Consider the following 12380-nt stretch of genomic DNA (forward strand, 5'->3'; position numbering starts at 1 on the left):
GTGTTTCATCATCTCTTCAGGGTATAGACCCAGTACCACTTCAATATCTTTGCTAGGAAAACCCCAAATGAGGCCACAAAAAGTCATACAGCAGAAATGATTCAACAACAATCACTACAACTTTTTTTTGTAGTATTTGCTGCTTTTAGTAAGTCTTTTTTAAAATTTCCCCTTATTTATTTAACATTATGGGTCAATGATAAGAAAATAAACATCTGAGAATAGACTAAAAGTTTATATGTTTTCTCTAAGGTTCTCCCTACTCAAGAAAAAAGAAAGTGAAATAAAATCTAGTACAACAGTGATGGGCAGTTAAATGGATAGATCACTAGGCCTAGAATCAGGAAGACCTAAGTTCACATCTAGCCTCAGATACTAGCTATGTGATCCTGGGCATGTCACTTAACCCTGCCTCAATTTCCTCATCTATAAAAAGAACTGAAGAAGGAAATGACAAACTACTCTAGTATCTTTGCTAAGAAAACCCCAAATAATCTCACAAAGAGTTGAACAGGATTTAAAAAAAAATTGAGAAACAGGCTAAAACTTGGTAGGATATGTTTGTTTGTTTTTAAAACTTGAAGGAAATATTTTGAAGAAATAATTTTTTATCCCTTCCAAATTTAATCCATCAACAGAATACTAAGGTTTATTAGTGGGAAATACATGTGCAACTCAGTATAAATTCAATTTTAAGGAGTCCATTATGGAATTTTTTGCTAACCTCCAGTTAGATTAGCACCTGAAGAAACATGGTTTTCTGCAAAATGTATGGAAGAAGTCATATGCCTCCAAAATCATCAGCCAAGCTTGGTACTGTTAGGGGGTTCTGGCTTTAGTGAGAATTCTGGATCAGTTAAGAGTTAAATTAGATGTCATTTAGGAGTGGCTAGGTGGCACAGTGGATAGAGTACCAGCCCTGGAGTCAGGAGTACCTGAGTTCAAATCTGGCCTCAGACACTTAATAATTACCTAACTGTGTGGCCTTGGGCAAGCCACTTTAACCTCATTGACTTGCAAAAAAAAAAAAATACCTAAAAAAAATTAGATGACATTTGAGGACTCTCCCAACCTGAAGACACTGTGACTTTCTAAATGCTAGAGCTTCTTGATGGAGCTGTATAGAAGGCTGTGGTTTGGGGTTGGCTAAGAAAATAGCACTCATTGAATTTTAAAGTGAAAGGGGATATTAGATATGAATTAAACTCTAATTTTAGTCCAACATATAAAAATAGCCTCTGATTACACGTGGCTTTGTTGACTGAGCAACAGAGCTCTTAAAAGGAGAGTCATTTCTTAATAGACCCCATTTCCTCTCCTCTCAGCATCTTGTCCCCACTCTGTTTCCTCGTTTGTCAGCAAAGATAGCTTCTTTCTTCCTCGGGACATATAATTTCATTTGTATAGTGAGCTTCTGTTAAGGAAATGACTTCTCTTCTGCAACTTTAAGAGATCTGCCTGGGACACTGAGAGGTCAAGGGATTTAAACCCAGATCTTCCGGTCTCCGAGGCCAGCTCTCCATCCACTATCCAGACTGCCTCTCCTCTGTTTCTTTTACTTTTCATAAATTAACAAAGACTGGGATTTTTTTTAAATGCTGACTGGCATTCCTCAAAGGAATTACACTCTAGCACAGGAAGAATTTCCTCCCCCATCTCCCTCCCACTACCTTTCCAGTCTGACTCCTTCAGATTTCTAAGTCAAATGTAGTTTTCCTCCCATTCCTTCCTACAGGCTGTCAACTGTCCATACAGAGAGTCCAGTCTTGTGTTTTTCTTACTCTTCTAGGGAGTGTCAGCCTTGTGTTTTTCTTACTTTAATAGGGAGTGTTTGTTCTGGGCTCTCTCTCTCCTACAACCCCCTGGGTCAGTGTCCTGAACCACGGCTATCATAACAATCCTGAAGCAGCTGTAAGGTGGAGTCCAAACTCACAGAATAGTCATTGTCTCTGGTGACTTATTTGTTTCAAGACACCAGAGTAGGTTGGTTTTTATTTTCATCTCCCCTGGACTGACCAAATCTGGCGAGGCTTACTGAACACACTGGAGAGAGCTTGAACAATTGGTCATCTCCTAAGAAGTTTAATTTCCCTCTCCCTTTCCTCTCCTGCTCTCCCACTTCCAGTTTAACACAGTTTAGAATAAATAAAACCAAGTTGATGTGTTGCCCTTGTTGGAGGCCACAGGCATCTGGCCAGGTGGATTGTACCAGGAAGCCCTCATATTAGATTCAGCTGTTGAAGATGACAGTCTGCTTATTGCAGCAAGCACAAAAGTTTATTTTCTGCAGGGCTGCTATTCACAACCACTTCACACTGTGGGGTTTTGGACAGAACAGGGTCTCTCCAGAGCTGATTGATTGAGTTTGGGAGTTTTCCTTGGGAAGGGAATTAACAAACAAGATGAAGGGATTCCACACAAACATATCTGGCAAGTACCTATAGCCCCACTATTTCCTCTAGAGAATTCCACATATACCTGCACAAAAGGAAATAATCACTGGCAGAGGATGGTGATTTCCAAAAGAACTCAGAGTATAGTCATCAAACAGTCTCTGGGCAGTTAAAGTCTAGTTCTAGTCTGACCAAAAAGAAATAAAATTGCATCTGCATTTTTGAGAGGGAAGTGTTGTAAATCCCTAATCCACCTACTTGCTCTGACCAGAAGAAGGGAGTGGGAAGAATTCCATTGGCCCCAGAATAAGGCAGGCTATCCACCTCCAAACAAAAGAATGATGAAATAAGGAAACTTTGTATGGCCAAAGCAGAAATTGTTATAAGAGTTTTGCTTTTCTTTTTTTTTCTCATTGAGGATGGGAAAAGGTAAGAAAATAGATTTTGTTATTTGGAAAAAAGATATATATTTTTTATTTAAAGCAAAATAAGTCGGAGGTAGGAGGTAGTATGGAGTAATAAGAACTCAGAGGCATACAGACAGGAGGAAGAAACCAGAGTGGCAATTGTCTCTGCCTTCCCTTCAATGCAGTGGTGGTGGTGGAATTCCTTGGGTCACATAAGACTGGAGGCAGCAAGGGTAGTAGGAGATCCACGAGCTTGAACTACTCCTATTCCTGTGCATAAGGGGATGGCTTGAGAATGCAGAGGAGAAAATAGTGTAAGGGAAACCAAACACAAGGAGTTTTTTGCCTTAAACAAGTTTAATAAAGCAGAAACGATGAAGACTTAAGGATGCTAAATTGAGTGCACATATGCTCCGAGCATGATAACAAAATATATTAAGGACCATAGGTCAAGGAAAGGTGGAAGAAAATAAGAATGATTAGCCTGAAAAATGGGGCAATTTAGAGGTAATGTAGTAGCTTCAATGTAGTGATGTGGGAGCCAGGGCCAGAAGCTCTGGGTTCAAACCCCAAGTCTGCAACTTTGTGAGAAAAGCTGTATCTAGGTCTTCTCATTCTAATCATCTTCATTGTCCATATAAAGAAACTGATCCAAAGAGACTGAATGACTTCCTTTGGCAGTACCATGATCTCAACTAAGGTCTTCCAAATGAAAATACACCATTCTTGCCACTGTACCTCACTTTCCATTTGACCTCAAGGAAAACAGGCAACAGGTCAAGGTTCAGCAAAAGAAGTGATGGTCATAGTTGTGTTTGCAAAGTGAGAAAAAGGGTGTGAGTGAGAATAGAAATGGTGGCATTTCAGTAAGTAGTTTTGAAGAGTGTGAGAATGCATAACAGTTAAAAGTATACCTTCAGATTTGCATGAACTGATGCTGAGCAAGATGAACCAGAAAAACATTGTACACCCTAACAGTAACATGGGGGTGATGATCAGCCTTGATGGCCTTGCTCATTCCACTAACAATCAGGGACAATTTTGGGCTATCTGTGATGGAGAATACCATCTGTATCCAGAGAAAGAATTGTGGAGTTTGAACAAAGACCAAAGACTATTACCTTTAATTAAAAAAAAAAACATTATCTTATGTAATTTTGCTATCTTTTATACTTTATTTTTCTTCCTTAAGGATATGATTTGTCTCTCATTACATTCAACTTAGAGCAATGTATACTATGGAAACATTGTAAAGTCTAACAGACTGCCTTCTGTTGGGGGGAAGCAAGACTGGGAAAAAATTGTAAAATTCAAAATAAATAAAATCTTTACTTATAAAAAGCATATTTATCTGCAAATCTGAAGGCTGGGTTGTTTCATCCATGGACAACAAAAGGGGGACAACAAATGTAGACAAGAGATTCAGGGGAGTTAGTTTGTCTGAGTAGGGAAAATAAGAAAAAACTTCTTGCCAAGAATACATGAGAGAGGGACTCGGTAAATATTGGAGCCTGAAATGGTGAGTGACAACCAGGTCAGGGAGAGAACTCTGAAATGGCTTGAGAGGGGAGACATGGAAGGTGCGTCATGTCTGGGCACCCCCTTTCAGCGAGCAGCTATGGAAAGTGACAGTGTATCCCTACATGACTCCCTTGTTGGCAGATTGACAGAAAGAATTTGAATTGTGAATACCAGTGGGGCTCTCAAGTAGTGCTGTATCCTAGGACACAAGTAGAAAGGAAATCACAACAGAATGGGCAGTTACCACCCTGGCTTTGTTGTTAAAAACAATTGAAGTTGAGGAGTCCCAAAAATTTGTAGTATGGGGAATATTTTCATCTTGTCAATATATATATATATATTTTAATTTGGAGATAGTTATGATTATGTGACTTGTCCAGTATAGCACAACTAATAAGTGTCTGGGATCAAATTTGAATTCAGGTCTTCCTGACTCTAGGACTGGTGCTTTCCACTGAGCTACCTAGTAATATCTTTTTAAAATCACTACTTGACAACAGAAAGTAAAACCAAGATAACCTGCCCAAGACCTTCAGAGGCTGATTTATTGCATCTTATTTAAGATGTTTTGCAAAATACTGTTGATGTTAAAAGTTTTATTCCTTGTCACCTAGCAATGAAATAGTGTGAAAAAAATATTGACTCTAGAGACAAAGGTCCTAGGTTCAAATCCCACATGTGGTGCTTACCACTTTGTGTGACCTTGGGCTAGTCACTTAACTTCTATGGGTCTCAGGTTTCTCATCTGTAAAATCAAGGTTTGGTTTAGATAACCTCTCAAGTACCTTTCAGTTTTTGATCCATGATCATTACAACTGCCAGTAAGGTGAGCCTGCATGCTACTTTGGGTTTTTCTGCTTTGGTATTCCAAAGTATCATGTTTAATCATATGAATGAGCCTGGGTGTCTTCCTTTCCCACAGGAAGCTGAGTTGGAGCGCCTGGAACGGGAGTTTGCCATTCAGTCCCAGATTACAGAAGCCGCCCGCCGCCTGGCCAGTGACCCCAATGTCAGCAAGAAGCTGAAGAAACAAAGGAAAACCTCTTACCTTAATGCACTGAAGAAGCTGCAAGAAATTGAAAATGCAATCAATGACAACCGCATCAAGTCTGGGAAGAAACCCACTCAGAGGGCTTCACTGATAATAGATGGTCAGTACTCAGCCTCTTCACTGATTGAGTTTCTATCAGCTTGAACTAGAACCCAAAAAAACTAGGAACTCAAGTTATCTTGGGGGCTCTGAGCCCTCATTCCTGCATGGCCTGAGGCTTGTAAATTAACCACTCAGTGCTTTCATTTATCCCTTAATAAAATGGAGTTATTAAAGCTTACAACCAGATCAGAGTAGTAAAGTACTCTCAGATCCACAGATGAAAGAAAACTATATAAATCAAATTATTATTTCTACCAATTACAAACCTGGGAGAAATTATAGCAAAGAAGGCCAGTCATTCCCATTCCACAATGTGAATTTTTCCTCTTTCTCAGTTTCCCCAGAGACAACCTGATATGGTAAACCAAGTTCAAAAGTTAAGTCTCTGGTGGATAATTTATCCCATTTCTGAACAGAGGCTTTATCAGACCCAGGTATTTGTAAAGAGGGTGGGTTCTACAGGTGGGCACTGGTGACATGACAACGGTCACCCCTTAATAACAGGGTCTTTATCTTCTTCACTGCTCTGCCCCAGGACTGGATGGCTAGAACTTTATGCACCACCCTGCCAACATTAACTGTTGCCCCTAAAAGTATTGTGCTACCCAGGCCTCCTACTGCACTTCACTCACCCCAGACACCCAAGGACTGGGTGGCTAGGACTTTAGACAGCACCCTGCCAACATACTGACCTGCCCCCAGCCTTCAGCAACTTCTAGTGTGACCCAAGGCCAGGAATATTGAGGATGATTAGGTTTATTTAGTCAAACAAAGCACAAAGAGATCCCTGAGTGAAGCAAAAAATTCCTCCTACTATTATTCTTTTCAATAAGTCAGAGAATTCTTTGGAAGACACTGTCAAGAGTTCTTTCATAGTTTATACATTTTCAAAATATTCTCCGTTTAGAAGATTAGAAATAAGACTTTTCCCCTAGTTTGCCCTGTTGGTCTTGGCTAAGCACAGTGGCCTTTCTTCCTTGATTGTTCCCCACCCCCCACCCCCATTCTCATTAAAGGAGCCACACTAACCTGGGAGAGGAAATGGAAACAAATAAATCCTTCTTTCCTTATTTAATTCTTTTATTTGCATTCCTCTTTATATCCCATTGAAAACATTTATGGCTCATGTTCTCAGTTCTGAGATGAAACATCCATCAGAGCCAACAGACCAGAATGAGGAGAAATTCAGGGATGGAATGGAATGTCTCTGGTGATTTGCCGCAGGGGAAGCTCTGGCATTATGGATCCTTCCAACTCATGGTTAATCTGACATACCTACCTTGGAGGTGCCAATTTAAGAGAATCCATCTGTACAGTCCTTTAGATTTTTTCCTCCAGTCTACAGTCATGCAAAAATGAGGGCCTCATTTTCTTGAGAATGTTGTTCCAACTTTGCTGCCTCATTGAAATCTTATTTATATTTCTATGACCCACTTGATATGGAGAAGTAATTGGGGACTTCCTTGGGTTCCACATGCATTTTACTTTTCAAGAGATAAGACACTTGACTGGGAATCAAAAGACCTGCGATCATTTTCCAACTTGGCCAGTGACTAGCAGAACAGCTTGAATCAAAAGGTCTCCTCTCCACTCTACCTCAGCTTCCTCAACTGTAAAAGTGGGAGGGTGGTCATTTTTACTATCTGCCCCTTAAATATGTTTGCTGGGTTAACTTAATACTTTATAAAATAAGTTTCTAGGAGAAGGATGTCATATATATCCTGCTTGAATCTGTTCCAATAAAGAAAAGTGAAATATTATGTTTGTCACCCAAATAGTAAATGTAAAAGAGTATTGTCTATTATCTCAGTTCAGACTTCACATGTCCTTCTTCTATGATAGCAAAAGGGTCTGAGGGATAACTTTTATAATTGACATTAAACCATTCCATGTTCCAGGTTTTTCTTCTTTGAAGTAATGTCATCCTACCTTGTCAAATCACAGCAGTAGGATTAGGGAGATTTGCTAGTCAACTAGTCAAGGAGATAATTTAAAAGAAATGATGAGGGGCGGCTAGGTGGCGCAGTGGATAAAGCACCGGCCCTGGAGTCAGGAGTACCTGGGTTCAAATCCGGTCTCAGACACTTAATAATTATCTAGCTGTGTGGCCTTGGGCAAGCCACTTAACCCCATTTGCCTTGCCAAAAAAAAAAAAAAAAAGAAATGATGAGCAGTGTTATGATTACTTCTAATATTTCTATATTGATTAGATATTGTTGCTGATTGGAAGAAATGAGTAAGAGAATACAGAGTGAAATGACAGCAATACAATATCTTATAGGTGAAACCCAACATGAGAAATGTTTGACTCAGATCAACCAAAATATGTGATCTAACTACAAGCTGTTCTGTTTTGATTCTTTCCAGATGGAAATATTGCCAGTGAAGACAGCTCCCTCTCTGATGCTCTTGTTCTTGAGGATGGTAAGTAGCTAATTTCAGCTTGAAAATTTGGAACTTAGACCAGGCTTGGCATTTTCTTTAGATTGCTTTAGGTATTGTTAGATTATATAATAGCTTTATATTAGGTCTTTTTAGGCTTGGGGTTTTTTCCAATTCTGTGATTCCATTATTCCAGCTTATAAAAGCAAATCATAATATTTATTATTATTATTATTATTATTATTATTATTATTATTATTATTATTATTATTATTACTGTGAACCACTTACATTTGTGAGAGGTAGCAGAATCCAATGGAAAGCCAGTCATTGGAGCTTAAAAGATCTGGGTTTAAGTCCTATCTCTGACACATTAACTAGGGGACTTTGAATAAGCCATTTGTATTCTCTCACTACCCTACCAAACTCTCTTAAGACCAGAAATTATGGTTGAATTGCCGATTAGTGTGTAGGAAGGGAGTTTCCACATCCAAAGTTCCCCACAGCAATGAAATCAATGTTTAAAGAAAAACAAGGAAACAAACCCTGATGCTTTTTCACAAATTTGTTTTCTTCCAATAATTTAGAAGGTTCAGCAGTTAAAGGAGAGAAAAGAGGTAAACTTAAAAGTTTTATTCTGGTGCTCAAAAAATCTACTTCAAAGATATAAAATGGTAGAGGCCTGGTTAGAAAGTAGTTTGTCTAAAGAAGATCTGAGTGTGCCAATGGACTGAAAGTTAGCAGTGTGAAGTAGCAATCAAAAATAGAATGTGGGGCAGTTAGGTGGCGCAGTGGATAAAGCACCGGCCCTGGAGTCAGTACCTGGGTTCAAATCCAATCTCAGACACTTAATAATTACCTAGCTGTATGGCCTTGGGCAAGCCACTTAACTCCATTTGCCTTGCAAAAAAACCTAAAAAAAGAATGGAATGTGAGTCCAGGCTGCATTAGGAAAGGTATGACTTCTAAAATTGAGCCAATTAGGATTCATCTAGAGTATATACCACAGTTTAGGAAGGAGGTTGACCACTGGACAGCTTTTGGAGGAGGAACAACCAGGGTGGTGAAAGGTTCCATTGAAGGAACTTTTGAAGAGAAGACTCAGGGGAACACAGGAATTGATTGCTATGCTCAAGTATATGAAGGGCTGTCATATGAATGAGATGTGGCCTGAAAGAGCAAAACCAGGAACATGTCTAATTGCAAAGAAGCAAGAGCTTGGCAGGGAAATTTTCCCCTGAAGTAGAACTGTTCCCAGAACAGGCTAGGCTGTCTCAGGACATAGCTGATTCCCAATCATCAGAGCCCTTTAAGCAAGGGCTTATAAATATTTGTGAGGTGATCAGAATGGGAATTCCATTCAGGCACAGGTTGATTCAATAATCTTCTAATGATAAAAAAAAAAAATAATAGTAATTCTGGGAGGATAAAGGTGAAAAAATCAGAATGAACTAAAATAAATGTCCATTAGTTTCACAGTACCTATACTTAGCCAAGCAGAAAAGTATAGGGTAGGTGATAATCTGTGACAAGGTTTCACTTTTTTTCCTTTCCATGACTAAGACCACATTTTGAACTGAGTAGCATGTTTGAAAGTAGCATGTTAAGATATACTTGTTTCTTTTTGAAAGCAAGTTATACATCATATCCATTGTTTCATATATGGCTCTTTTTTCTGTCTTGCTTTGAGTATGGAAATTTTTGCTCATTTTAATGATCACTTAAATTTGGAATATTTTTTAATGAAAAGCTAAGGCATGCATAGACTTTTTAAAAAATAAAAATTCCTAGAAAAACTGGAATTGCATTATATTAACATAGAAGAAAAAAGGGGTCATCAACATGGAACCCTTTCTGAGAAAATTTTTTTGAGCCTTAATTCAAAAATTTGGAGGCAGAGACATTAATTATATGAAAACATAACAAGTAGTAATTGATTTTTTTCCTTGGGAAAACCTCAAGCTGGCAGTGATAAGTAATGATTGAGATGGAAAAACCTAAAAGGTTACTTAAAAAGTAGCAGTAATAAGGATAATTACAGTAATAATCATTGCTATTGATGTGGGCTATGCCTGGCAGGTTATTTAACTAGTCATCTTGGTCTTGCTATTAGAAAAACCAAATTATAATATTTTATTACTTATTTTACTATAGAGGTGGTGAGGAAAGGAGTATGGGGGAGAGCTGGAAGACTTGTGTATAAAGCATTACTTTGAATGTATGAAATTGTAGTTATGCCAACCATGTCTCCTGTGGGACTTAGTTATACCAAAAATAAAGTAGAATTCTTTGGTATCAGGGAACAGGATTAGTATCTGTTATTATAACTTAAATTTATAATTTTAAAGTAAAAGATCTAGTGCTTGATGGACCATCTAGTCTTGTCCTTTCATTTTATAGATGAGGAATCTGAGCTTATCAAATCTAAAGATCTTAGTCAATGTGTATAAGAAGTTAGTATAAGAGGAAGGATTTGAATCTAGGGCCTTGAAATGCACTCTACTCTCCACCATTCCATGCATACTGCCTCCAATATTTTCTTGCTATAACTATCATTTTATTTGCAACAGCAATCTCTTGGTGGTATAATCTCTCTCTCTCTCTCTCTCTCTCTCTCTCTCTCTCTCTCTCTCTCTCTCACACACACACACACACACACACACACACACACACGCACAAATTTACCACTTCCTTCTACTTTTTAGAAGAATAGTGTATCCCCTCCATCTCATTCATGTTTTAGGATTTTCAAGCCAGTACCAAAAGAGTTCCTTCTGAATACATTTCTCCAAGATCCACAGAGCAAAGAGAACATTCCCAAATGCTATTTTTCATGACCTTTATGAAACATAGGTCTTTTCTATCACTGGTTGTCATATGGCTAAGAGCTTACCCATCCCAGACCACTTGTTACAACTTTTTAAATCTTCTCCTCAAGTCTCTTACTCTTCTTCAACCATAATAACAACAACCCTTAGCTCTGCCCAAAAGCTGTAGGCCTGGAGTATCATCTCACAGAGAAGACTGGGACCATCAAACTCCACCTTTTCATCCCAGAATAGAGTGATCTTTATGCCTGTCTTCTCAACCTTCACTATCATTTCTGAGGAAAGCATGTCCTACTTTTTCTCAGAAACTTATTCTTCTATGTGTTCTCTGTATTCAATCCTTTCTGTCTTCTGAGGAACTTAGGTTCCATATTTTTTCCTTCTTCCAATGTGTTGAGGTTTTCCTTTTCCATTGGCTTTTCTTATGCTTTCAAATATGTGTAAGTATTTCCTTATCTTGAAAAAAATCTTCACCCAGTCCTTTCAACTACCATTCTTTTGCTCTTCTTTCACATTTCACAAATTCCTTGAATGAATACCTTTTTCTGCATCCTCCACCTCCTCGATGAGTCTGGCTTTCACTCAACTTTCACTCCAATGAAATTACCCTTCCTGAGATCATCTGATCTGCATCCCATATTTCTATCCAACCGGACAGTATGGCTATACTTGAATGCCCCACCATCACTGCAAATACATCATGTCTAAAAGGAATCTCTACACCTCTTTTGAATAGCTAAGCTTTTGGTCAATGACACTATCATTTTCCCTGCTCTGAAAAATCATATCTGGACACAATCTTTGCCTCTTTTCTCTCCTTCACTACTGCAAGTCTAATTTGTTACCTAAATGCTCTTTTTTTTTTTTACCATATCCATCACATTTTTCAATTTCTCCATTCTCAATGCCACCTTCATTTTCTAAATTTTTTCAATATTTGTTTCCTATCTGACCTCCTTACCCAGTTCTTTCATTTCATAATATGTCATGCCAGATAAATATTTCTTAAACTTTAATCATGTAGCTTCTCAGACTAAGAAACAATACAGCTCTCTCAACTATTAGATAATGCCACAAATACAATGGCATAGAAGATCCTTTATCAGGTGACCTCTACCTACCTATACAATCTTTTCTCACCTTCTCATCACATACTATTTCTTCTAATATGGATCAAATGAGACTAGGGGTTTAACAATGGCGTTGAATCATAACACATTTCACTATATATATGTTCACTACTGCACATGTCCCCAAAAGAAGAGAGAGAAAAATAACAATTTAAGTAATACAGATGGTTTTTACCATCATTCCACTCATTAAGTGTTTGCCCAAACAGTGAGCATGACAATCTGCTATTCCCTCCTTTGTTCTCAGTTCCCATATACCTTTCATATGGGACTCTCCTTTTCATCACAGCTGCAGACAGAACATTGATTCTTCTTAGACTGATAAGAGAGGGGCACCTTATCAGTGCATTTCTTCTCAGCTAGCCTTGTGCTTTATCTTGCCTTAGGAAATAGAGTTATGAACTGGGGAATACTATGTTAATATAATACAGTTAAATTCAAAACTCATAATCAGTTGTCCTGCTAAGCCCTCATTTTTGTTTTCTTCTTGAGTTGAAATCTTCATTCCTATTTCTCACCTGATCAATAGCTTCACTGGTTATTATGAAAAATTAAATTTATAGTTT

At 38.2% G+C, this 12380-nt stretch overlaps 1 protein-coding gene across 7 annotated transcripts in view; it reads left to right on the forward strand.

Annotated features, from left to right (window-relative positions):
- FRMD4A (FERM domain containing 4A) overlaps positions 1-12380 on the forward strand; it is a 573082-nt gene that overhangs the window by 541272 nt on the left and 19430 nt on the right. For all 7 annotated transcript variants that reach the window (XM_074194087.1, XM_074194085.1, XM_074194086.1 and 4 more), the window contains exons 17-18: positions 5244-5472; positions 7842-7898. In XM_074194087.1, coding sequence (XP_074050188.1) covers positions 5244-5472; positions 7842-7898 — 286 coding nt within the window. The remainder of the gene's footprint in view (positions 1-5243; positions 5473-7841; positions 7899-12380) is intronic.

This window comes from Macrotis lagotis, chromosome 7, assembly GCF_037893015.1.
Source record: "Macrotis lagotis isolate mMagLag1 chromosome 7, bilby.v1.9.chrom.fasta, whole genome shotgun sequence".
In the NCBI taxonomy this organism is placed as follows: domain Eukaryota; kingdom Metazoa; phylum Chordata; class Mammalia; order Peramelemorphia; family Peramelidae; genus Macrotis; species Macrotis lagotis.